The sequence below is a fragment of the Salminus brasiliensis genome, chromosome 16 (assembly GCF_030463535.1).
Source record: "Salminus brasiliensis chromosome 16, fSalBra1.hap2, whole genome shotgun sequence".
In the NCBI taxonomy this organism is placed as follows: Eukaryota; Metazoa; Chordata; class Actinopteri; order Characiformes; family Bryconidae; genus Salminus; species Salminus brasiliensis.
Genome location: NC_132893.1, coordinates 16,014,148 through 16,041,058, shown reverse-complemented (window position 1 = coordinate 16,041,058; position 26,911 = coordinate 16,014,148). Strand labels below are relative to the sequence as shown.

Below are 26,911 nucleotides of genomic sequence, written 5' to 3'. Positions count from 1 at the left end.
CCTTTTATGATACACAAGCAATTTAGATTTCTACGTAGTGTGTATGGGTCAGAGCAGTCACAGCTACACAGGATAACGTACAGCCTCCGCACAGTGGGATTAGTTGAAGCATGGTGTCACAACTACGTCTCTCAAATACTTTTTTTCGTTGTTTGGCTGTTGAACCTGATGTATGTCAGATAATTACTACGGAAATAGCGAAAACTGTACAGGAATGCCCAAGACTTGTACAGGACATTTTCTCCTTAAATGCAGATTGATGAACTTGATGCCGTTCCTTGATAGAGTGTACCAGAGCCAGTCACATGTAAACACTTCTCCCACAGCACTTGGCTGCAACTCAGTGAGCAGCTTTATCCCCTGTGTCCAAATCTGGCAGGCAAAGCAAAGACCTTAGTTTCTCTACTTGTTCTATCTCTGGTCCCTGTTGTACTTTTTGTGTGTGAATGTTGTTCCTCCACTCCCCCTACCTTCCCTATCATGCACTCAGAATTTTACAACAATGGCCTTTCTGTAAACATCCTATTACGCAGATTAGCGTGAAGTATCAGGAAGTACTTACATTTTTGTTGAAATGTGAACACGCATGTGCTTCTAATCTCACTCAAGATATCTTCTAGAATCAACCTAGACTTACAAACTGGCTCACAGAAGCACAAACCCTTACCTGTGGTGGCACCAAAGAATCGTTTGCAGATTAGGGAGTTAATCCTCTTCAGGATCTATAAGACTCCTCATGATAGAACACATTCCTTTTAGTGCCATGGAAGAGAATGAAACTCCGCCAGCAACACGGATACAGATATCAGGCCTGCAGAATTGATCCAGCTGCACACAGACAGATACACAGACAGAGAAAGACAAAGATAAATATACACACACATACAGACAGACCAGGTTGTGTGCCCTTTTCTTATATCCTGGTAACTACACAAAAAGGGGAGAATTGAGAGTGTTCATTACAAACCAAGAGGATCAAATAAGACTATTATAAAAGCAACAAGATAAACAAGATCAAAAAAGCTTGCACACCTTTTCTTTGGGCATACATATGAAAATGAAAGGGGTAGGAAAGCACACTTTATCGCTGCTGCACAGCAGTTCAATGATATTCAACCTCCGCATTTAACCCATTCGTGGCAGTAAGCCCACACACACACACACACACACACACAAACACTCACTGATACTAGTGAATAGGGCAGTGAGAACACACCCGGGGAGCAATCAGGGGTTAGGTGCCTTGAAAAAACTTTTTTTTAAATAAGATGTTTTGCCCGCAACCCCTCTTTTTCGACAAGCCCTGCCTCCTGCGCTATGATTGGCTACTTAGTGCATATTCACAAACAGTCCGCCGACGATCTGACGCAGGAGGCTTGATCCTACTAACCAACCCTAGCACAGGGGGCGGGGCGTTCCGGAATACGGGCGAGAAAAACACAAGCGAATAAAGCGGAGAGGATTTGCTCTTTGGTGTCGCTCCGCCCCTCTTTGCTTAGGTGCACGCGGGGCGGATCGCGTGTATCTACATACCAAACGGCGCCGCGCCTTTTTATCTCCGAAAGGCAGCTCCGCTTTCCCCGCTCCGCTTTTTCTCCCCCCACCAACTGCCGCCATGTTTTTGTGAGGCAGAATGACAGCAGACAGAGCGCAGAGGAAGACGAAAGAAGACTGTGAACAATCCTAAACGCTAGCTACAGTTTTTAATCGACTGGACGGCCGTTTTTACTCAGTAGCGACATCACGACGGAAGAGACATTTAGCAGAGTCGTTTGTGAAAAGCAAGGATTTCCCCAGAAAAGGTCAAGCCTTGGATGGTATAATGCTGTAATATTGTATTTTTTCTATGGCGTAGTGCACTTTTTTTCTTACATATTCTTGCTTTCAGGATGGGAGGGAATCCTCCCACGTAAAACGTTTTGCTTTCTTTTTTCCTTCGCTTTGCGCTACCATGAGAAGTAAACGAATTAGATGCGTATTTAAAGACGAACACGTTCCTATATTCGTTTAACCACCTCCTCAGTGTTTACAACATCGTGTCGACGACGGGAATATCAGCCAACACGAGTGCTCTTTCTGTGGTAAAGTGGTTGGTTTTACGTTATTCGCAGTGAACTGTCAAACAAAGGAGGAGAAAAACTTTTTTTAACTGAAGAGACTTAAAATAACAAGAAGGACAAGATGACAGGCAGTACCCCAGCTGATATGGTAAGTAATATCAGTAATACTTTCGTTTGTACAGTATTGCAGGTTACCTCGAACTCTTCCGTCCACTAGTCTCCAGGCTTCTAGAAGTTAGCTACAGGAGTTCGGAGAACATGACTAGGATTGCCACCAGACCCTGATGATCAAGCTAGCTAGCTACAATTTACCATATTTGAGATGCCTTGTGTGTAACCTGTGCTATTTTCCGGAAACCTCACGTCCACTCCCTCTGTAAAAAGTCCTCTATCACAGAGTCAGAGTTGTGTGGCTATATAGTGATATCAGCTAGTGTAGTTAGCTCTTGGTTCCCACTTTAATACTCTACACAGAACCTCTGATGAATAGAAACCGACCCTCATCAATCAAAAACAGCCTTCAGCATTCTCTCAGCATTTCTTCCAGCATTTGTAATCGAACCCTATGTATACCCATATGTTGGAAGCATGGCATGATGACTTCCAAGAGGTATATCCTAGTTCTGAATCGGATTCCTGTGGCCAACTTATGTTTATTTACATCTCAGAATATTATGCAGGGTTCCTGGTTAGAGTTTTGAGACTGGCCTGGGTTTCGAGAAAGCAGTTTTGCATATGCAGAACAGCTGAAATGTTTGTTACTTTTCAGACATAGTGGCACACCAAGACTACTGAGATTTCCTTTGTGTTATAACTTCCAAGGCTGAAGGAGGTCTATTGGCTAGATGTAGTGGAATTAGAGTTTTCCTTAGTGTATGACCGCCTAGGGTGTTTTGGTCTTAGTATACTTAGAAATTTTAGAAACTTAACTAGATCACCAGCAAAGGGCAAGTGTCGATAAACTGCAAAGTATGTTGTTGTTTTCTCTTTTTTTGCCGGCCTTGCCTGCATCTGACCTTATCTCCTCTCACTTAAAAGGGCTCATTTTTGGTGAACCTGTATTCTGGGGACCTGGCCAGAATTATAAACAGGTCATTATGTAATGCCTTTCTCAGTATAGTGTATAATGTAAGATTACACTGTTGCTGCTGTCTTAATATAACAAACAAGTCAGTTTGGTTTGGTGTATACAGCTGCATGCAAGAATTGGATGTAGTACCCCACAGAAAATGATTAGCTTTGTACTAACTAATCAGTTACACCTTTTTTAAATGTGGCGTTACCTGGTACTCTTTTTTCTATTTCAACTTATCAAACCCCAGAAACATAAACATTGTTATAATCTCCCAAAGCTAGTTTTCTGCATGAACCATCGTTAAAGTACAGCTTTCATTTAGAAATGTTTTGTTTCGTAGGAAATGCAAGGCTAAGCTAATGACTGTTATTACATGTAAATTGTCTGTACCATAAGTTTTAAAGTATCTCTGTAATAGCCAAAAAACCCTGAGAGGAACAGAAAAACATATTTGGAAAGTAAGATAACTGTTTAATGTGGACAACAAGTGGTCAAAATGTAAAATAGTCACAAACCTGAAGATGTTTTCTAGTGGTGTAGTCAGAACCTATGTTATGTGACGCATGGCCAAACCAGTTATAGTGGAACCATACTTGTAAGCACACAGAAGTACATCACAAGTCATCACAAAATTTAAGCATCTATTAGTGTAATAGAGTGTGATTAGTAGGGGCAATCTAGAAAATGTCAAGTGTTTTGTATCGTTCTAAAGTTTAAATGCCCATTTTGAACATCTGTAGCTTAGTCATCTTATTGTCAGTCTCCAATAAAACTAGCTTGTCCCACTGTTGAGGGGTTTAGTTGGGGGCTGGGACACCACAACAATGGCAGTATTTGTGTGTGTGTGTGTCTGTGTGTGGGCATTTGGCTGAATGGATTGTCTTTTTACAGAATGATCTCGCTTTCACGCTGAAAGAAATAAGTACTGAGCAATGTAAATCAGTTATATTTGCAGATTTACGAAGCTGAAAAGCCATGATCAGTCACTGTGACACACAGCCAGACATTTGGCAGCTATCTCCATGCTGCATATCAGTGGAAGTGTGACAGGCCTGTCACTTTGTGCTGTGTGTTCCAATCTTACTTGCTGTACTCTTAAGAGGGGAACCCTCTCAAGAATGCCCATTACACTGGAAATGTCAGTTTAGCTGTTAAATACCCCCCCACACAGTGTTCAGACTTCCCATGGAGAATTGACATGAGAGGTGGGGTCTTCTCTTTTGCTATAGGCCCCATGGAATTGAAGAGGTCATACAGCAATATGGAGACTTTTGCCTTTCTTTTTGTTGTGTCATGAAATCTGAGTCTCAAAGGTGAGCAACATAAGAGCCTGGCCGATTCAGGAAGGGGATGTAGAGTCTGTTTTTTTCCCTCACAGAATGCTGTGTCATTGGAGTTTTGCATAGCTTAATATCAATATTTGGGTAGATGGAGTGGTGAGATGCAGGCTCACAAAGCACAGCTTCAGCCATTTAGAATCAAGTTTGATTATCCATTAGAGGTTCTGGACAAGCATTGCCTGTAGGCCACTAAAATTCAAGTTAAAGATTTGTCATTTCAGCCATATACAAGTTCCCAGTCAAATGAAATAACATTCATTTGGGACCATGGTCTAACATAAAGCAAGACTACACAATACTACATACAGTTCAAATGTGTATATGGTTAATAAAAACATAATTGGCACAATAAACAGACAGGACAGTGCAGCATCAACATGTTTTGTTGATTTTCTAAGTAAAAATAAGCAAACACATGAAATGTATATAGCATGTATAATGTATATAATGTGTAAACCTATCTGCACATTTCAGAGTACAGTTCCTATTTATTTTCTGAAAGAAATGTTTTGAAGATAAAACTAAACAGAGTGTATGAGCACAGCAGTTACTGAGCTGGATAAATACAGTGTTTAGCAGCAAACATTAACTCAGAAAGGAGGTAGAGTGGGAGTGCATCAATTGATTTTGGGTGTAGGGGGTGGGAGTGGCAAAGCCTTGTCATCCTTTTGTAGTTTAGAAGTCTGTGTCTATGCTGGATTTCTCTATTAGGCAAATGAAAGTTTGTTGAAAATAGCAGATGTCACCCACTGTGATGAACAAACATTTTCAAAATCTCATACATTTTGTCTTATTCACCTTTTTTGTCTGAATATCAGTGGATCATCTGAATTACAATGCCATGAGTAAAATGAATATTTCTGTATCTATTTAAATAAGCACTCTCACATAATATCCAACGCAAACCAGTAAGTTTTGTCCAACGTGGTATTCGAGTTGCTTTGGCAGTGAGTATATTTTAAGTAGCTGTTATTACAGTGTAGTAGGTTTAGAGATAGACTTACTTTCATGCTATTGTTATTATTTTAACCTCAAAATTCAGAACATCCTTAGGGATACACAGTACAAAACATGTGGATATATACTTCTGAATCCCATACTTCTATGAAGCCATACAAAAATATTATTGATAGATAGTAAGTCAGGGCTTTAGTGACAGCTGGTTTAGGACTGTAAGGGTTAACATGTCTAGAGAGGGAGAGGAAGTGGCACAGACTCTCAATAAAGAAGCCTTTCAGTGGAGTGAGGAACAATTTACAACAGCTCTATGAGAGAGGTGCCCTGTCTACTCATACCGCTTGCTAAAGCTTTCCTGCTGACTATTTTTGCATGGTTAGCATGAACTTATTTCTAATAATCAAAAGAGTTCATCCAATGCTACTCTTAGGAGCTTCACACATAAGAATTACTTTTTTTTAAAGAATGCCTTTACCACCATTTCCACTACATCACAAGCAGGGTTATGAGGGTTCCTTTAAAATGTGTCTTTTTAAAGTCATATATATTTAAAAAAAGACAAAGAATTCACATTCCGGTGTGTCTACACCAAATACCAAACCATCTCATGAAAAACTAAACTGCACTTCAGCATCTCCTGCATCTCCTCAACAATCTCTTAACTGCTTCATGTCTTCTTATGTTATTTCTTTTTTCTGTCTTTTACTAATGACTAATTATATAAAGCTGCTTTGTGACAACAGCTGTAAAAAGCGCTATACAAATGAATGTGACTTGACTTGACTTGACTGCTATAGTCATAGAACTGTTTTTGTGTATATATGTGTGCGTGTGTGTGTTTCAGTAGTGTTTTACTAGTGCTTCTTCCTAGGTGCCAAATAAAGCTGCCAAATGTGCACTTCCTGAAAATCCTAAAAACAGCCAGCAAAAATAGCAGAACATTAGCTAGCTAACATGCAAAGCATTTGACTCCAAAAACCTCAGGGTGAAATTGTCTACCACAAGCTGGTTCTAGCTTACTAGCTTGTTAGTAAGTAACTTGTTTTTCTAGAAACATTAGCTATATCCATACTTACATTTACATTAGTTACATGGTTTTCTTGACATTCAATCCTAAAATTATGTTGTAGAGTTAACAATATTGTAAGGTTAAATAAATGTAATATGCCTCATATGACAACAATAATACAGTCAATTTTGTTCAAGGTAAAGGCAGGCAGATTTAGAAGTCTACATTTGCTCCAGATCTCTATCCAATCCACAACACAGTGCTCTATCTTCACAACACAATAATGTTTGTTTACAGATGTCATGTTTAATATCAAGAATTCAAGAATAATCAACAGTTTAGATCAGTTCCAACCAATTAAGAATAATTAATCAGACCAAAGTCAAGTTTTCAATGCAACTCATATTCATCTTTAAACAGAGCTGATGTTTTTTCATCTGAATGAAGGTGAATGCTTGGTATCTCTGTCAAACATATAAAAGCACTTAGCATTCAGAGAGTTTTAAAGAAGTCTGTAAAGGCCTGCTGCTGCTGTACCATTCTGTGTCTTTCAGGGTGTGGGGTTGACCAGGCTTCTGGTAATGCTGTGTATGTCTTTCTTCATTCTGATTTTCAAATATGTGCTGCAGTGTGGATTTGACCACACTGTCTATAACATCATTTTATTTGTGTTAAAGGCACTGGATTACTGTGGCTAGTGCTAGAAGGTGGACTAGCATTGTGAATATGTAGAGAATCCAGTATAATGCAGTGCTTGGTGTCTCCATTTTGAGAAATTCTGTCTAAATAGTCTGGCCTCCACCTGTCTGTAACTGCCCAAGTCCAAATTGTGCTCAGTGGGAGGCCATGCCTTTTGACTAGTCCATTACCACTGGACTAAATTTGAAGACATCTTTGAAGTAGCACAGTGCCTGACCTCTTTTTAATCCTCTTTTGACTCACCTGTTAACAGGGGCTTTCCCATGATTTGTGTGTTTTTTTTGGTGCATTCCCTTGTTTTTGTTGCCCTGCATTACAGTTTCAAACTGTGAGCGGTTGTAGAACGTAAATATATATTTAATATCTTTTATCATACTATGATTTTAATGAAAAGCACTATATAAATAGGCTGAAAAGGGTATGGAGGGATAGGTCGGTGCCCCTCCCCCTCTCTCTGCAGATGCCTGCCCTTCACATCAGCAGGCACGTGGGCAGCGCCTGCAGGGCAAGAGACTGCCTGCCTTCATTTAGCACACAGAGAGGAAGCACACAGAGAGGATGAAGCACTATTCATCTCTCTCTCTCTTTTTCTGTTTCTCCTTCACATGTTCCTCTTTGCTTCTTCTTGGATATCACTGAATCTCCATTTTTAATTCCTTTTTTATTTGCACATTAATTGTCAGTTACTTTCACACCAAAATGCACATTTTCTCTAACTAATGCATATAATTTACTTCTAATACCACATTCAAAGCAGCCCAATACACTGAGTTGTGTGTAGTAAAAAGACACCAGGCTTTTTACTATATCCTCATCCCATCTAATCAACCATGGCAGGATGAAAATATCAGCTGGGCTTTTGTAGGACTCTTCCTGCTCAGTTCTGCCATGTGCAGACTATGCACCACAACATTTGCCTTGGATTAGATGAGACATAGCAGCCTTCATCTCACATTTAATTTCAAAGATGTTTGAAGACCTTCCACAGGTCAGGTCAAGGGTAATGTTGCAAGACACTGGTATACTCAGTGCTGTTGGCCTCTGTCATTCTTTGAGGTTCGAGTGTTTGCATGAGAGTTAAGGCGTAGGACAGTTCGTTCAATTTTATTTATTCGCCCACAGAATAATTGTCTTGTTAACTTTGAATATGGTACAAATATATCTGTAGTTTTGAGACCAGTGTCATTCCCAAGTTGTTGTTTTCCTTGCATGTTTTAGGTCAGAGCTGTGTAATCAGTGAGTGAGTGTATGCGTATGAGAGAGTATGAGTGTCCTTCAGGACTGCTGATGAGGCGTCTGGTCAGGCTGAGGCTGCAGCTGCTGTTGTGCTGTGTTGGTGATTAGCTCCGGAAGCTAATGCTAGCATTGCAGTGCTAATGGCTGAGATGTGATGCACTCAGATGAGTCAGGGAAAGTCAAGAGAATGATAATTAAAGCAGAGGACATGCTGTGACTTCTGGAAGTTATTGAGTCACACATGTAAGAGGCAAAGATCAATCTATCAAAGAAAAATTGTATATGCACAGTTTTGGTCAGAAATCATGTGGGACGAAAATGATCCTTTATATATAAAAAAACAGGAATTTGCTGATGAAGTCTTATTTTTTAAGGCATTTTCTGAGATCAACACAATGTCAAAATTATACATACAGGGTCATATATTTTTTATTTACTAACATTTAATAAAAATTTACCTGCCATGAACTAAAGGAACACCAGTGGCACTGTCTACAGTCATGTTAAGTTTTAAGTCATGTCAAGTTTTACATCGTCTGCCATCCAAGAAAGAAGATAGAACACCTTTTAGCTCGGCATGGACAAAGGAAAAACATTTTGGAGGAAGGATCTAACAGGTCAGTGACCCAATCAAAGGTGGTTGTGGCTAGACAAAGCAGAATAACATTAAGCTTTAAGAGTTATCTTCCTAAAGTCCTGACCTCAACTGTATTGAAAATATGTGGACTATGCTAAGAAGCCAATAATTGTAGCTAAACCTTACCAGTTCTGCTAAAATTACACTTACACTTACACTTATTCTGCATGTAAACTTCCAACCACAACTGTATGTGGACATACAGTACAGTCATATACAGAGGAGGGAATTGTCAATTCATGACTGACAGCATCTCATTTTAGCTGTGAGGCACTAAACTGTAGACCCACTACAGAGGCCTAAAGTCTGATGGACATGTATGCAATGTCAGGAATTGAGGCCCAACGTATCACAGAGCTGAGCTCTGCTCTGCACTTTGTAGTAAACAATACCACAGGAACCTACAAATATGAGAAACATGTACAGTACACATGAATTGGTATGTAGCTCAAAGCAAGCAAAAAAATTGACTACAGTAATACAGTTTTGCTCTCTAGTAACATCTGTCTTGTAAAGGACAATTCTTCTGCAATGGATCATTAGCTGATTCAGTTGATTCTGTTTTGCAGCATTTATACAATGTATAGGTCTGTATTATAGTGTGAACACTGTAATAATAATCTTTACAGACTATCTTGAAATCCTAAAAATATAATCTTGTGTGTTTTTTAATCTTAACATTAAAACACCACATTGTATAACATGTTACACACCATATATGTTTAATTCACATGTGTTTACGCTATATAAATATATAGGGTGAAATCAAATGCAATGATCTCATCTGAGGAGTTTTATGATTTTGTAAAAATGATCCTATATATGGTATGTTATATAGTACACATATTGGAGTAGAAACATGTACAGATCAAGCACAGCCATAGATCATAGTTTCTCTTCTTTCTTTTTTTATCATTGTCTGTTTCTAGATGTGCCAAAGGTTATCTGCTTCTAGATCTGGTTATTGTTCATCTTCTTGCTCTGAGCAGTTATTACGGAGTCATTACAGCTTTATGACCAGCTTAGGAAATTCAAATAATAATGAATAGGGGCCTCTTCTAATTCTTTGATATTGGACACTGAGATATCATTGTATCTTTGGTCCAAAGACATGGTTTTAGTTAATGAACCTTTTAAATATATATTTGTTTACAAGTGCATTAATATTCCTTCCTTGAAGTTTTTAAGCTAAAGTTGGAACTCACAACTCATAACATTTACTGTATAAATAATGTTATTTTAGGAAGAAAAAATAATAATTTCCTGAATCCTTGCTCAAGGACATCAAGGAAAGAAAGTGCATCAGTTACTCTAAGGTTTTGAGTAGACGTATTTCTGGCTATGGTGTATATATTGCATTATATCTACAACAGAATGTAATATACTTCATTTATCTTGGCAGAACAGTATATTGTTTGTAATCCAGTTTCATGAAGCACAATTTGCTGTTCCAATATGCGTAGTAATCTTTACTATCTTCTTATTGTTCTGTAACATCACTAAATCCTTTATATTACTAAAAATGACCATCAAGAAAGTAAAAACACCCCCCTTCGCTGCAACCAAATCCATTTACTAGAGAGGTAACAATACTACATATTGTACTCCTTCACATTGTATCATAGTGTATCGAATTGTATTGTAACATTTTAACATATTAGATTGTGGCTGGAACATTAGATTGGGAACATTAGATAAAGTGCAGCATTCGTTTCAAATATTGTTTGAAATTGGACAGTTTGCTGGCTGTTCTAATGAACTGAAAATGGTAACAATAATGTATTAGTGTATTAAAATATGGATTCTTTGCTATATTAAATATCAGATTTTACATAAATGAAAGTATTTGTGTGAATTGTAAGGGTGAAATGATTCACAACATTTTGTCCTTACCATTCTTACACTATTACTTTCATTTAAACTCATGCATGCACATTTGTCTTTAAAGGAAAAAAACAGTTTATTTGTTTGTCTAGTTGTGACTTAGCTTTGACCAGAAAAAAATTAAGGACAATGAATGATGGCAATTATTTTTTTCTTACTTCTGTATCAAAAGCGTATCAGATTGTGGTGGAGAAACCACAATACATATCATATTGTGTAAAATCATACGCCCCATTCCGTTGCTGAGTCAGGTAGGATACTTACTATAAGGTGCATATAAACTTATGTTCTGCACAGAGCATCAAGTGATACAAGAGTGCTCATTTTTCAGGCTCAGGAAGCAGATTTCCATTTTCTGTTTTTGGAGTGGCTTTTTTTTTTTGGAGCAGACACTGGTGCTGTCTCGTTGCCGTGGGAAACGAAGCAGTGATTCCGTCAGCGTTCTCACCCAAGAAAGGTGAGGCAAGAGCTGTGTGATTATAGGCTTCAGAGTGACTGCAGTCTGAACTACAGCACAGCCTATATTTCTCACTCTAAGACACACACACACACATGAATGAACACTGAGGTGTCAAGTAAAAGATGGATGGTTTCCCTGAGCCATCACATATCCTTATTAACGACTTCTGTAAGGTCTGCACACAGAGCTGACACTGAATCAGCCCCAGACAAGAACAGATATGTTCTCTATTTGACTACAATGAAGAAAGGTATTTCGAAAAACACAGGGAGTGGTTTTACTGCAAAGTTAACTGGATCGATGAATGTGGGTTGTAGTCTTTTTCATTTTGCGTCATTGATTTGTGCTATCGGTTGGATGCCTAAAGTTCAGTTCTAGTTTAAATCCTTCACCTGGCCTTTGCTCAGAAAGTGTTCAGACAGAATGTGTTCAGACAGAACTTAAAACTAGGGCTGCACAATACATCCATTCAACATTGCCATCACAATGGACGCATGCAGGTCACATAAGACAAATCGAACACGCCATAGTTGGAAAAAGTAGGAAAATTTGCACTGTTCTCATTTTCTATGACATATCTACCAAAGGCAAGTTATTCTGCTCAATATCATTTATTTTACTTCTTATCTTCGATACACAGACTGCATTATTAATACCATCAGATACCGGATCATTGACATCTTGTGACGTTTAGTGAAATTTAGTGATCTTTCCTGTGTTTGTTTTTCAAAATTATGCAGCCCTAATTAAAACTAGGATAATTGTGCTTAATAGTTTTTGTTCTCTTGCTATTTCTCATGTTTGTGACTTATCTCTTATCTGTAATACCATGTAATTGTATTATGTACTCTTGTTGTGTCAGCATGCTTTAGTTTGCACATGTTGTGAATCGCCTGTGTCTAAGAGGCATACATACAAATGAAGGATCTTCAAAAGGGAGACTTTACGTCATCAGTTATTACTCAAGGGCTATGCGATGCTCTACCAGGCCCTCTCTGTCTCTCTCTCTCTTTCTTAATGTCTGTACTGCCCTCCCTACTCTCTTTGTCTCTGTCTTGCTCTGTCATCCTTGTTTTGCTTTCCCGCCTTCTGCATCTTTATTTCTCTGCCTCTCTTTTTCTTTTCACTCTCTCTGTTTCTCTTGTCAGACTTCAGTTCCCCATTAGGGCTACAATTTTAATTGATTTGAAACATGTAGGAAAAATAACCTGCAAAATGGAGAATGGCAATGTTATATTACTATATTCCTATCTTTATAGAAGCATTTCATAAAGAGTAGCAATCACCAGCAGCAGCAGGGACCTGGTCCGGTCAGCTGGATAATAAACTCCAGGTATCATGTTCTCGCAAGTATCTTTCACTTGTATTTTGCACCCGTGGCAGGCTTGCGTGGTCAAACCCCATGGCTTGGGGTTACATGTCTGTAACCTGGCAATAATGCAGGTGAGCTGTTTTACTGGAGAACGCCACGTCATTGTTCTCTAACCAGCTTATGTGAAAGCACCAGATTACTGTGAAGAGCTCACTAATTTCCTCTCTCTCCAAAAGAGACACTGGACTTATTTAAAGAAATCCTTCCCTGGGGCAGAGTTTTGGATATTGTTTTCATTGATGCACAGTTGCATAAGGGTTTTGTGTGTGTGTGTGTGCACATGCCTGTGTGTTTTGCCTATTGCATAAATGTCATTCCCAGAACAATCTGGCAGCTCTGTCCTGAGATGGGCAAAGCCGGTCGACCCGCCATGTCCACCTCGGTCAGCATTTGTTGTGGCTGCTTTTCATTTGGCTCAGCTCTCTCATTAGCGCCAACGCATTTCTCTCTTGCTCTCTCTCTCTTTTGCTCTATCACTCTCTCTCTGCTGGAAGCAACCACTGTGCTGTTCTCTCTTGTTGAGTGTCTAGCTGCACTCTCAGTATCCCCAGCAGGGTTTTACATAAACAAGGCCCCAATGCATCATTATCCTTCCCATTTGTGTCATCAGCAATACCTACATCCTAATATTAAAATGTTCTTTAATGTTTTTACAATGAAGTTTGTATAGCATCAGAACATTTTTCCAGAGGTGGTAAAAGACTACTACTAAAAGTTACTCATTCTCTTTTGCATGTACTAATGTAAATTATTGATGAATTTGTATTGAAGTATTCTGCATTCTATTTTTTTTTTTTTACTGTTTTTGTACCTTAACTTTTAGAAGTACTTGGCAACTGTTCAAATCTTTGATTGTTGGGTTAGCAAAGCTAGCCACTTTATGATCCTTTATGATCAGTGTCTAGAGCAGTTGACTACTTCAGACTGCATTCACTTTTAATACGACACGGCTGTTAGAAACCATTAGAAACTAAATTATGTGAAATTCTAAGAAGAATCAAACTCATATTGAAGTAAGTGGCATTGGTACCAACTACCAAATTTCTGGTATCATGAAATCCCTAGTGTAGGCCTAATGTGACTAACATACTACATGTAATGACTGGGTGTTGTCATAGGTACCTCCCTTTGTACTGTGAGCCAGTTTTTCCGATACATGAGTAGAGATGTAGTTATCTCAGTTTGCTTTCAGTTTGAAGGGGGAGTTCAGTATCTGCTGGGAGGGAACCCCTATAGATGAATTAGCTTGCCGGGCTGTGAGAGTCTTCTGAGAGTTGATTATGTCATGATGTTGTTGTGTTTTTTTTCCTTACCTTTTTTGGGAAGGGCTGTCACTGGACCTCAGCACTGATGGTATTGACATAATCTTAGATTAACACTAGTATTGAAGCAGTGCTACACTTGCAACATTGGTCCTGGCTATTTGCTGGCTCTGTGTTCATTTGAATGAGTGTTCATTTGAAAAAGCAGTTTCAATACTGTTGCCTCCTTTCTGCATCACATCACCCTGCCCTTCAAGTAAAAAATGCTGACTACATTTATGGGCTCACACGTTCCTGAGACAGCTGGGTATGCCACTGCAACCCTGTGTGTTCTCGCTACCTCCCATCAGCCAATTGCTTTGTTTTCAGCAACCAGATTTCCAATAACATGTTGAAAAACGTTATGCAAATAAGGATGCATTGCCAGCAGCTCTGTACAAGAGAAGTGCCGCTAGTCCAATACCACTGGATAGCTCAACATGCTTGGTGGAGAAGGCTAATTGCCAATTGTGTTACATCATCTAACAGATGCTCACGTTGGCTGTCATCGTGTTAAGTGATGGGGCATGAAGAGGGGGGGTGGGGGTGGGAATTGAAGAGAGGCCAGTGATGTCAACACTTAGATTGTTCCTCCAATCTGATATGTTTTTGTTGATCAGATAAATGTAAGTTCTGGAGCTGAAATAATTGAATAATGTCAGTAATAAATAAAATGTATTACATTTTTAAAATGTTATTAACAATTTCATAGTTGCATCAAAGTGTCAGTTAATGACTTAAAGAGGGCAGTAAAAATGACTACAATCTTAAGACTACATTTGAGTACTATAAATAAAATCATTCTGATTTTATAAATAAAATCAAAAAAATAATTACAGCAGCAGTAAACAGCAGCTCTACCCATCACAATGTCTGCTCCTGTAGGTTGCAAAGTTTAAACTAGCTACTGCTAATGTTACCCTCACTAAATTTACTGTAAAACCTTACTTTATTCAAGTACTACTACAATTACTACTACTACAATTATACAATTACTACCACTAACTTCTACTGGGATATTCTAAACTGTGTCCGTTTCTTTCAAGCAGCAGCTCATCCTGTTAACATTAACTATCCAGTATCCTTTTTCTAAGCACAGCTCTGTTAGTTCAAACTAGTATGCTAAAATGCGAAACCAGTTAAGCTGTGCCACCAATCAACACATTTCTATTATTACATTTCACATAATTTTTTCCAGAATTTTAATTAGCTAAATTTCTGATAGACTATGAGTTTTAGTTTTTCCAAACATTTTGAATGTTTTGTTAAAATGAGTCGGTCCTGTCACAAGGTTTTGATCATGTTATTCCTGGAATGTTAATTTCAGGAATAACATTGCTATATAATTTCAGGAAAGATTCTACATATTTATCTCAAAAATATTTGAGCTAATATTTCACATCAAGCTAAAGTCTCAACATTTACAGATGCACGTAAACATATATGGATAGAAACCAGTGTGAAGAATGATGTATGCTTTTGGATGGAAGAATGCCTGCAGGTGGGGTAAAGTTACACCAGGTCAAAACTTGCAAAAACTGCTGCTGGACTAACTATTACTATGGCAACTGAAAGGACGTTTACGACATCCTTATCCAGAGCAACCTACAAAAAATGTTTCAATGTTTACTCAAGAATAACCTTAGCTAGTATAAATAGACTTGAATTCAAAGATACCTCTAAGCTTAGACACTACTACACACGAATCAATATGGAGACCATCATACTCAACACTACACTTCACCCAAGTACTCTCGGAAGAGGTGGGTCTTCAGTCTGAGTTCTCTTCGACTGTATTCTAATGTCTGTTTTGTTAGCTGTTGTTCGGCAAGTGGCAAGTCATGGTGAAGAGAATTCTGTAAGGGGATTCTGCCTGTGTAAAAACTTGTCTGTGTGTGTGTGAGAGAACATAAAAGCCTCTAAAAACTCATATGTAGCAATACTACATTACATCACTGAACACCACTGCAAAGCGGCATATTATTGATTAAGGCGGGTAGCGAGGCTACTTCGATTGAAGCAAATCGGATATGAAAGCTAATGGGAGGAAGTGAAGTCTTTCCCTACCCTTCCTGTGTTCTTGGCTCATGTTTGCCATGAGTCCATAAAACCTTTTAAAGTCCATCAAATAAGACTGAGTGTCTAGGCTAATATGAGGTCTAAAAGAAAGGTGAAGCCATTCATATGTGCCAATGACTTGTAGCCAAAACCTGTATGATACCTGTATTTTATTATCATACAGAGAGCTGTATGATAATAAAATATAAATGTCTCTTGAATATACTGATTAGTCGCTGCTGTTATGCAAAAACCTCCAACATGGAGGTTACTTTACAGGCGAAGAAAACTCCTGTAAAATATCATAAAAAAAAAAAAATGGTATACTGCATTACAAAGGTGTATACATTAGTCAGCAACACAATAGGATTTGGATTTGTGAGGCAACAATGCTATATTGGGTGATGAAGCCCCTTAGTAACAATCTATTGAAATGTCTGATACACCTGGCCAACAAATATTCAGTTTATGTTTCAAAACACAAATACAGTCACCACTGGGTGATACAGGAACTATACATAGCACTAAAATAAAATGAGATACACACAATTGACTGCTATGGATTCACTCCATAAGATCATACCCTAGGATAGATACTGGACTTTATGTAGAAATTATGTAGAATTGCACTCCTACTCCTACTGTTAAACTATATGTTTAGAGTTTGATTTGCATCTGGTATGATGTTTCAAAGTTTGACTTCGCTTTAATGCAGTTCCTGTATTTGTAAAGTCTGCAGTGCTTTTCATTGTGTTTTAATATGTGTATTGTAATACAGTAATTCAAATTCACTCATGATACAGACAAACCGTTCTTGGGTCAGACTGTTGGGTGTATTTGTGTATGAATGAGCTGTCTGATTCTTTTGGGAGAATAGCCAAGTGTGGGTGTGTGTGCACGGTATGATTTATGTGGCTGAGGTAAGTATGTGGATGCTTGCATATGTGTGTGTGTGTGTGTGTGTTTGTGCTTTTTGATTTATGTGGGTGTGTAGTTGAGTGTGTAGGCCCTGGCTCTAATCTGATTTGATAAAGTGCTTTGGAGGATCTCTGTTTCAATCCGCTGGTGTTAGCTATGTTACGTCACAGCAGCCGGCGGTGTCTGCCTGTGTGTGTGTGTGTGTGTGTGTTCGCGCGTGTGACTCACTGATGAGGCACATGGAGGCACACTCGCATAATAGCGCACATGTGCATTGGACATATACTGCTCAGAACAAGAGTGCTTTTCTCTATCTTTCCTATCTATCTATACCTCTTCCTCGCTCTGATCTTATATCGATATATCAAACTATCACAATATTATCTTAGGTTTTGCAGTGCTGTATAGAAACACAATATTGTATTAATTAGTGGTTTACATGCAAAAATTCATAGCAGACAATTTTGAGTTGTGTTTAAACCCCGTCCATGAGATAACAGTGTATGTCTACATATCCCACTGTTATCTCAATTATATAAAATGTAAGTGCTTCTTTTACTTAGATTTTATGCACAATAGAGTGTATATTATTAGTTCTTGCTAATACACAGCCTTACTGTCCTTGTTCTTCTTTTATTTACCCTTTCTCTTCCTACTTGCAGAAATATTGCCGTCTTTCTCTTTAAAGGAATACTAATATAAACTTGCTTTTTTTTCTATGTACCATAGTCTAGTTATTTTAATTATTTTAAATATTGTTTGTTTTACTACCAGTGTTATGTCAGACTGATTAGAACTGTTTAATCTGTCAATTAATGCTTATTAAAATTAGTGAATGTGTATTAGGATCATACATTATGGCTTTACAAAGATATACTCAAAACTAATGCATAGATTATGGAATTTTAACAACCCAAAAACTTTGTATGAATAAAATCTATTTTAGTAGTGAATGGTGTCTGTGATATATTTACTGTGTTAACTAGCTTTATAATTAGGAAAATCTTATTCTTTATATTAGCTCTAGATATTAGCTTTACACCAGAATACTTTGTTGGAGAGCCTTTACCTCAAATCAGAGTAGCAGAGAAGGTTGTTATGGTCTTTTGAGATGCTGACATAGGTCTGTGTTTCTACTCCTTATTGAGCTCAGTAGAGAGTAAATGTTTATGAAAACACTTCAGGAGTACAGAAAGAGAAGGTCCCTAGTGTTCTGTGGGGCACAGGAAGTCCTAATGATTTCTGATTTGGTGTGCTTGTTTCAGATCAACTTGAGGCTCATCTTGGTAAGTGGAAAAACAAAGGAGTTTCTGTTCTCTCCCAACGACTCAGCCACAGACATCGCCAAGCATGTGTATGACAACTGGCCAATGGGTGAGTAAAACACACACACATACATTCTTTCAGTCATCCGTCATATATTAAATCACTATTTTAAGAGAAGATGTTTAACTTAACCTAATCTAATTAACTTAAATATTTAGGTTTATGTAGTCTAGACTCTTTATGTAACATTAAGGTTTAATTTAAAATACTTTACTACAAAGCTGGTCAAAACTAGCTATGCCTGACCCATTTAACATACAAAATATTAATCAGATACAAAATGAATGTCTCAAATAAATAACACACTATTAAACCAATAGTACACTATATCCAAATACTTAGTTATACTCACATCTCTTTAAAAATAAGTCTTTGTTACCTTGTTATCTTTTTTTTTATCAACTGCATAGGGCCTCATTTAGCTCTCAAAACAGTCATAATTCTTTGTGGCATGGATACCACAGGATGTTGGAAAAAGTCCTTTCGTTGATTCGGGATTTGTCACACAATTACTGCAGATTTTTCAGAACTTTCATGCTTCTAATGTCCCATTTTACCACATCCCAAAGGTGTACTATTGTATTCAGATCGGGTGAGCCACATTATGTTCATAAAAGCAATTTAAAATACCTTCTGTAACATGGTGCATCACCATGCTGGGAGGAGCCATTAGAAGACAGGTAAACTGTGAACATGAAGGGTTGCACATGGTCAGCAAAAAGATTTAAATAGGTTGCAATTGCTGCTAGCTTATATATGCATGATGGTATGCATTGCCCTGCTGCCACCTGATTGGTTGATTAAGTATGTGTAACAGTTTTTAAGTGGGATTGTTTAAAGGTATTAACCACCAAGACAGTACTCAGTCCTAAACACATTTATATCCTGAATCAGGAGTCTCTCTTTCTCTTTTTCCCCTCTCTCTCTCTCCATCTCTCTCTCCCTCTCTGTCTCTCTCTCTTTCTCGCTCTCTCACATACACACACCTCTCCTTTTCTCTGTTCTAGGTACAACAGATGGTATCCAGATTTCAATTTCACCAGCTTAGTTTCTTGTTCCCTTTCTTCTTGCCTCACTTCTTCTCTCAGGCAGCCTTTCAAGTAACATGTCTGAAGATTTTACTGTCAACTGCAAAGTAGTAGATTTTACAGGATTAATCATAGTGCAGTTTCCCCTGCTTCTTCAATTCCACCAATACTGGCTTGCTTTGAGTTCCTATAAATACTCTTTTATTGAAATCATCATCTTTTCATTACCCAGAAAAAGGATGTGGAGGGAAAGATAAAGAATGGAATGTAGAAAATGCTCATGGAGAGTGAAAGCTTTTATTTCATTCAGGCCAGAAGCATCACTCAGTAATTCAGTATAATTTAGGACAGTTGTCCATCTTTGGCTCAAAGTGACTTTAAGCAAAATCTCATGATTCTACTTCTGACTTGTGGAACTCTGGTCATTTAGTACATTTAGATGCATGGAGGAGGACTGCAGAAATTGAAAGGCAAATGGGGGGGGGCATGGTTAATGAACTAAAAAAGTGAGAAAGTGTGGATGATTTTTCAGGTTACAGGGAAATATAAAGACAGGTAAAGCAAATAAAAGAAACAAAAAGAAAAAGATTGTTTGTTGTTTGTGTTTGCCCCCTTGTCTGAATTGATGAATTTGTGCACATTTCAAACATTGAATGGGCCACTTCTTCTTCAACAACTGCACATTTCAGCTCCTGCAACAGCATTTGTAGATTGGGACTTTGACTATGCCAAAACTTCAAATGTCTTATTTTTGTAACCACTGTGAGGTAGACTTGCTTGTGTGTACATTCAGCCAGTCTTGCATTGACTGATAAACAGATTAAACTTTCCTGATTTAGTTTTTCTACTTGTTTTGCAATCAAACGAAAACATAGGAAAACAAGAATATAAATATACATAGGTCAATAGACTATATTTGCTACAAGTTTGCTAAAAGTAATACAACACATTGCTGGTAAAACCTGTGACTTCAAAGTGTTAAAAATATTACTCTGGATTAATCACAGATGTGTATTTCTCTGTTTGCCAGACTGGGAGGAAGAGCAGGTGAGCAGTCCAAACATCCTGCGACTCATCTACCAGGGACGTTTTCTGCACGGCAATGTCACGCTAGGAGGTGAGCTTTTGACACACTGCACCATCATTCTGTGCAGCATGTACAAAACATCTAACTGTGTAAACCGTGTTGGTCTGAAGGTTCATTGAAGTGTGAACCGTGACTAGGAGTTGTTGTCTTTATGGAGCATTATGCAAGAATTTGGAATTCTTTGCTTCTAGGGCCCAGTAAACTAAACTATGCTAAAAATAAAAAATAACCTTCTATTGACATCTTATTCATAGAACAGACTTTGTTGCAGGTAAAGATTGGGTTGAGGAAACTTTTTGCAGTTTGAGCTATTTGCTATTTTCTTGATGTTTGAAGAGACTTGCTTTCAGCAGGAACAGGGAGGAGAGGAAATGCTTTGGGCAGGAGCGTGAAACATGTCCGTTTTTGTTTGCCCATCCCTCAGACACTGGTTAAGGACTATTGAGGGGAAAAACAGCAGTAAACGAGGGCTTTGAAAGAGAAATAAGAGGCATGCAAAAGCAGGGTAAACTCAGCCAGGGAGTGTGTTTGTGTGTGTGTGTGAGTGTGAGTGAGGATACCAGGCTGATGTATTATGGAAAAATGGCAGCACTGTGAGCTTGCACATGAACAAAAACACACTCTGAAAAACAAAATGGCCAAGACGTTTTTGTTTTTTCGTGTTCTGTTCTTGTTTTCCTGATCTCTATATACACTTTACATAGCACAATGTATAAAAAGAAAGTAAGAAAAGTTTCCAAATTTCTGAAATGCCTTTGCTTTAACCTTGAAATGCCTCCTTTATGTTTGCTAAAAGCGTACAGTATTATGCTTGATATTAATGTTGATGTTAATGACTGTTCATTAACTCTCATTATACTGCTCATTTTCTCTCATTATAATGAACATTTGAGTATCTTTAGAAGTGCACATAATTTTTTACAGTTAGATGCAAACATAACAAACTTGATTTTGTCACTAACTGATATGGCTCTTTAAAGTCATATGCTAAAGCTCATGTCTTGACTGTAATTTACCTGTTTGCCACACCATTGGAAATAACCCGGTCTTATTTTGCCCAGTCAGCAAGCATATAAACACTTTTATGGTCTGACACGTGATAATATTTGAACAAAAATGGTGTGGACCAGCAAAACCTTTTTTTAGTATTGTTTCCATAGGCAGACACATTCTCATTTGTACAAATGCAAGGATACTCCCAAGATCTGAGCCTTGTGGTTAGCAAAGTGAGGTTCCACCAAATAAATGTCTTTTTGATAATGCAAGCTGGCAGCAAATAGAGACAGACAACTGAGACACTGACAGAGAGAGAAAGTCAGGGCACCGACAGTTTTCAATAAAGCCAGTCCAGGGTCTTTGTGCTCTTCTTTTATGTCTCAGCTATCCTTTCCTGTTTTATCCCACTGAAGAGTCAGCCTGATACATCCATGTCATGTGCCTCTTGATGTTTAGCCTTGCAATACTTGTCCATTCATTCTGGGTTTTTTCACTCTTTCTCTTCAATGCAGCTTTAAAACTGCCCCTTGGAAAAACCACAGTGATGCATTTAGTTGCTAGAGAGACGCTTCCCGAGCCAAATTCCCAAGGTAACCATTTTTCCCTTTCTCTCCCTTTCTCTGTCTGCTCTTTCACACGCTCCCTGATCACTGTGTGTCATGATGCTTGAAGTTATATTAAGTTATAAATCAATAATGTGAAATTGCAGCTTTCTTCTGTGTGATGTAGCCTCATACAAATAGTACAATAGTACAGAGCCCCAAGAGAACACCATTATGTGGTTTATTCATTAAATACACTTTATGGAAGGCCACACAATGCAGTGTTCAAATACTGTTAAATGTGACATTGTATCAATTACTGTACGTGAGACTATAAACAATGATTGAAATCTCTCACTAGTTCATGGCCAGGGTTTCACAATTGGCACTCTTTCTGGATGGGTAGGATGACCCTCTACCTGCATTACTCAGAGCGACACTTGCCAGCACAGGCATCTATTAGCTGACATTACAGAACTGAAAGTTAGCCTTCTCCTCCAATTGTAGTTAGCTGTCCAAGTAGTTTCAAAAGAAGTGCTTGACTGGCTTCACATGCAGGCCCGGAAGTATTTTTAAACTTTCTCTGTATTATACTGTCAAAGCTGGAAATAAAGCCTGATATCATAAAAGTATGATATCCAAACAACAACATACCTTCAATACAATACAATAAAAAACTCATGTGATATGAAAACACAAACATGTGCTCTAAATGAACAGTTGTATTGGGACAGCAGCAACATGTATTAAATATTGCTGAGTAAATGGGTCATCACAGGCTTATAATCTCACTATAACTCATTATTTAACACTATTTGCCTGATTAAACTGATTGGCCAGTTAGCAAGCTAAATATACTTTCCAGTGAAACTGGTCTATACCTGCTGCAAGCATAGAGTGGGGTGCGATGTGACGTGGTCCCCCATTTAGATTTTTTGCGTTTTAGCCATGTAGCGTTGCATTGCACTCATATTCCAACTGAAGGGTGTTCTAAAGTAATGTTATGTTAGCTATGGTTAAGCTATGGCTAATGGCTAAATAAAGGGTAAATATAAACAACAAGCAAAAAAGAGAAAACAAACAACAAGAAAAGCAGCAGAGCTTTTTCTGTGCTACAGAAGTTAATGGAAAAAACTATTACAGTTACTACTGTTGACTCATCTAAAGAATGTTGTACACCAATGTTGAAAATGTCTTGTAGTGATGACTTTAAGGTAAAGGTAAAGGTGCACGTATTCGTCACTGTACAGTGTGGACTGTACAGCGAAATGTGTCCTCCGCATTTAACCCATCTGGTAGTGAACACACACTCACACACACACACGTGTTAGGGGCAGTGAGTACACACACACACCCAGAGCGGTGGGCAGCCAACTCCAGCGCCCGGGGAGCAGAGAGGGTAAAGGGCCTTGCTCAAGGGCCCAACAGAGGCAGCTTGCCGAGCCCGGGAATCGAACCCACAACCCTGTTATCGATATCCCGGCGCTCTAACCGCTGAGCCACCACTGCTGAACAGCTTTTTACAGTATTCAAACATTTTATAAGCTATGTTTTGTTTTATAATTGGCTGTTTACTGGTCTTACACTTGTTTGGACAAGTACCATGCTGCACATTATCTGTTTCATCACCACCACCTGTAATGATGTGTTGACTCATGTTGTTTTTTCTTTCCTAGGCCAGAGAAATCGGGAAAAAACTGGAGAGAGCAACTGCTGTGTGATTCTGTAAAGATGTCCCTCTTTTCAAGATTTAGCGTGTTCTGTAGACTCCTATGCTGCTGAAAATACACACATACACTCACACATTCATACACAGAAGGACATCTACCAGATGACTAGTATGCATGGGCTTTGCATACTGTCTTGGTCACATTTTACCACTTATGAAGCCTAGGATAAAATGCAGCGAATGATGAAAAAGAATCCCTCTTCATGTTTCACAAGTCTCTCTCTCTTCCTCTCTCTCTCTATTACACACACTTTCTATTTGTTGCTCCATTTTTCACACATCCACACCCACTCGAACACAGCAAACTCTCTCACGTCTTTCGGAGCTCGTTCTCAGTTTTCCTTTTTTCACACAGTCTCACACACACATACACTCCCCCCATTGTTTTGCACATGGAGGAAACACTAGTTTCAGATTGCAGTCACATTAATGAGCAGAAGGCATAGCAGCCCCTTCCTTCTTCTCCACCTGCTTAAACGAGAGAGAGAGAGAGAGAGAGAGAGAAAGAATAGGACTGCAGAATATGACACAATACACCTGACATGGGCCTGGCTTTTCTGAATCAGTTCATAGACCTTTGCGCCCCTATGGGTGAGGCGAAGGCACTGGCCTCTAATAGCTGCAGATTACACAGTAGTGGATTAACCTCTGCATTGCTGTATTTGTACTCAACTGTCAGACCGCTGAAGCAATCATTTAACCACTGAGTTAATCCACATTTCTTGTCTTGTTTTTAGCTCAGCAGACCAAGCATTAATGTGCCTGATCAATGTTAATGATTATTTTTTGTTTTCTCTCTTCGTAATGAACTACATGTGTTTTGAAGTGCACATTTTATGGATATAGTTCCAGTATGCCGAGAGTGCAATTTCCTTGGCTCACAAATGCAAATAGAGTAGTTGTAGGTCAGTTGCAAGCGTAGCAGACTTGATTCTGTCACCAACCAGGCAAAGTAAAGGGTTGCTGTTGCATGGTACCAACAAGTTTCTGACTGTATTTTTGACAGTCATTGGCTTCTGTAATTGACCATCCAGTGTTCTGTCCACTCGTACTAGATCGTTTTGATTGCTCCTCATAGAGGAGTTTAAAGATAATTGTCCTTTATTTTTGTAAAGGTGCCAGGGGACAGGATTGTGTGTTCAAATAGCATTAAGTGGTTATAATAAAATGATTGTTCTTAAACAATTATTCACTGAAACCCCTTTTTGCGATGCCTCTATTTTCAAATTGCCACAGATAGGTGCTTACCCTTGAAAACGTTTTTGAAAATTGGATAGCAAGCCACGGTCATTTGTGCAGAAACTGCATAACGCATCTGTATACTAAAAAGTATACAAGGGTTATATCAAGGAATTTATTGCATTCATGTTTTTTTTCATATTTAAAAGTATAAATAATACATTAAATGTCAACTGATAGAATGTAAGTATGACAATGGTGGCTGTGTGTCATAGCCAGGTATTTACCCAAGTTATTATTTCATCAAAATCTTGGCAAAGGTAATAAAAGCCAGTTGCTCTGATCAAATACAAGGGTGAATACATTTCTTCTATATGGAGAATACTGTGGGAACTAAGGGAATTTTGGCCATTGAGCTGTTCACTTAAGAGGTAACTTAATTCGCTAATGTTAGCTAACCAACTAGCTTGCTTAGTTTGGCATTTTGTTCAACTGTAACTGTAATGGTGATGTAAAGCGTTCTAGCTACATTATTGTGGCTATACAGCACTTTCATAGCACTATCTAGATATCAGGTTATGAAAAAGCAAATATAGGCTATATAGCATCAATCACTTTAAACAATATATGACTGGGGGGAGGGGGAGTGCAAAGGTGTGACAGTGTTTAGGAAAAGGCCAGGTTCGTACATTTGACAAAAGGCTGAATTCTTATTCTCTACACATTTTAGTGTAGAGGTGATCAGTGCTCGGGCTTAAGCCAGAAGGCGTAATTGAAATGAAGATTTTACACTCTTCTACTGTCTAATTAAAAGGAACGTACCTTTGCAGAGCACTAAAGCATGTTCTGATTTGTTCCTCCATTTTCTTTTGACATTATTTTCCAAATGGGAATTAAATCTCAAGGTTATATTTGTGTAGAGTATATTTAATATGAATCGTATAAAGAATATGACAGTAGATTATTGCTATAGCTGTGTTGGTGTCTAGTGTATGATTGTCTAAACAGTTAGCTTATTAGCAGTGGGAAAAGTCATCCGCTGATGTCTTGTACTTTACCAGCAAAATCCCCTAACAATAAAAGATTATTGTATTGTGTTTTCTTCTATATTTTTTTTTTCAAATGTTAAAAATCTGTATTTTTTTTAATTTGCTTTATGCTTTTTAACACCGCACTAGCTCATCAGACCACAGCTTATTCTGATCAGGGTTCAAATATGTACAGCGCTGACGTTTTCAGAAAATTATTGTAAATAGAAACTAATGCTCTCCAAACTACAAATGGAATTACATCTATAAACTGAATAAAGAATATTGAACTTATTTTTTTGGCCTCTGTTCTTATTGTGGGTATATCCATACTTTTTGAATTTCAAATTTCTTCAGGAGTTTTCAGTACATGTTGCATACAAATCTCCCTCTGATCCCTGTCACACAGTGAATTAATGTTGTTTCTGATCAAGCAGTTTGCTCTCCAAAACTATTCACCTGATAACTGTCCACACTTCTAAATGTGTGTGACATACCTTGCTAATGTTAACGTATATTACTGGAAATCCGAATGTGCTCCCACAGTGCCAGATTTACTAATTATAGACAGATTACTTGGGAATAAGCTACTTAATAAATAATGCTAATGATACTTTAAATAATTGTTCAAATATGTTCACAAGGATGTTTCTCAGTCAGCTGGTTTTATGCTTTTTGCCATTTCTTACTTTGAGACCATGAATTTCACAAAAATACCAAAATCGTTTTAAAATGATGAAGATTGGAGGAAGAAGTACTGTGATCACAATGGAGGTGCATCAGATTTATTTTTTTACCTGAACTTAATTGGAAGTTAAGATAAATCAGACAGGATAAACAAATGTCAGCCATGCAATGTGTGGGAGTTTCCAGTCACTGGGGCCTTCTACTTGTTTAAAAATGAATTGGACCTGTTTTGTGTACTCTTGTCTCCATCTTGTGGTGATGATGGATATCTGTCATTAAAAACAACAACAACAACAAAACATT

The 26,911-nt window shown here is 38.1% G+C and overlaps 1 protein-coding gene across 1 annotated transcript; it reads left to right on the top strand.

Moving 5' to 3' along the window:
• The first annotated feature begins 1,486 nt into the window (after window positions 1–1,486).
• Window positions 1,487–26,215, top strand: ubl3a (ubiquitin-like 3a). Its single transcript, XM_072658826.1, has 5 exons — window positions 1,487–2,208; window positions 18,272–18,380; window positions 20,391–20,477; window positions 21,956–22,033; window positions 23,662–26,215. The coding sequence occupies exons 1-5, from the start codon at window positions 2,182–2,184 to the stop codon at window positions 23,712–23,714; spliced, it is 354 nt and encodes a 117-aa protein (XP_072514927.1). The 5' UTR covers window positions 1,487–2,181; the 3' UTR covers window positions 23,715–26,215.
• Window positions 26,216–26,911: the final 696 nt, after the last annotated feature.

Excerpts from the sequence above, each read along its gene's own strand:
- ubl3a (XM_072658826.1), top strand. The coding sequence starts at position 2,182 with ATGACAGGCAGTACCCCAGCTGATATG. Across the intron at positions 2,209-18,271 it reads GCAGTACCCCAGCTGATATG|ATCAACTTGAGGCTCATCTT; the intron begins GTAAGTAATATC and ends TGCTTGTTTCAG. Across the intron at positions 22,034-23,661 it reads TCCCGAGCCAAATTCCCAAG|GCCAGAGAAATCGGGAAAAA; the intron begins GTAACCATTTTT and ends TTTCTTTCCTAG.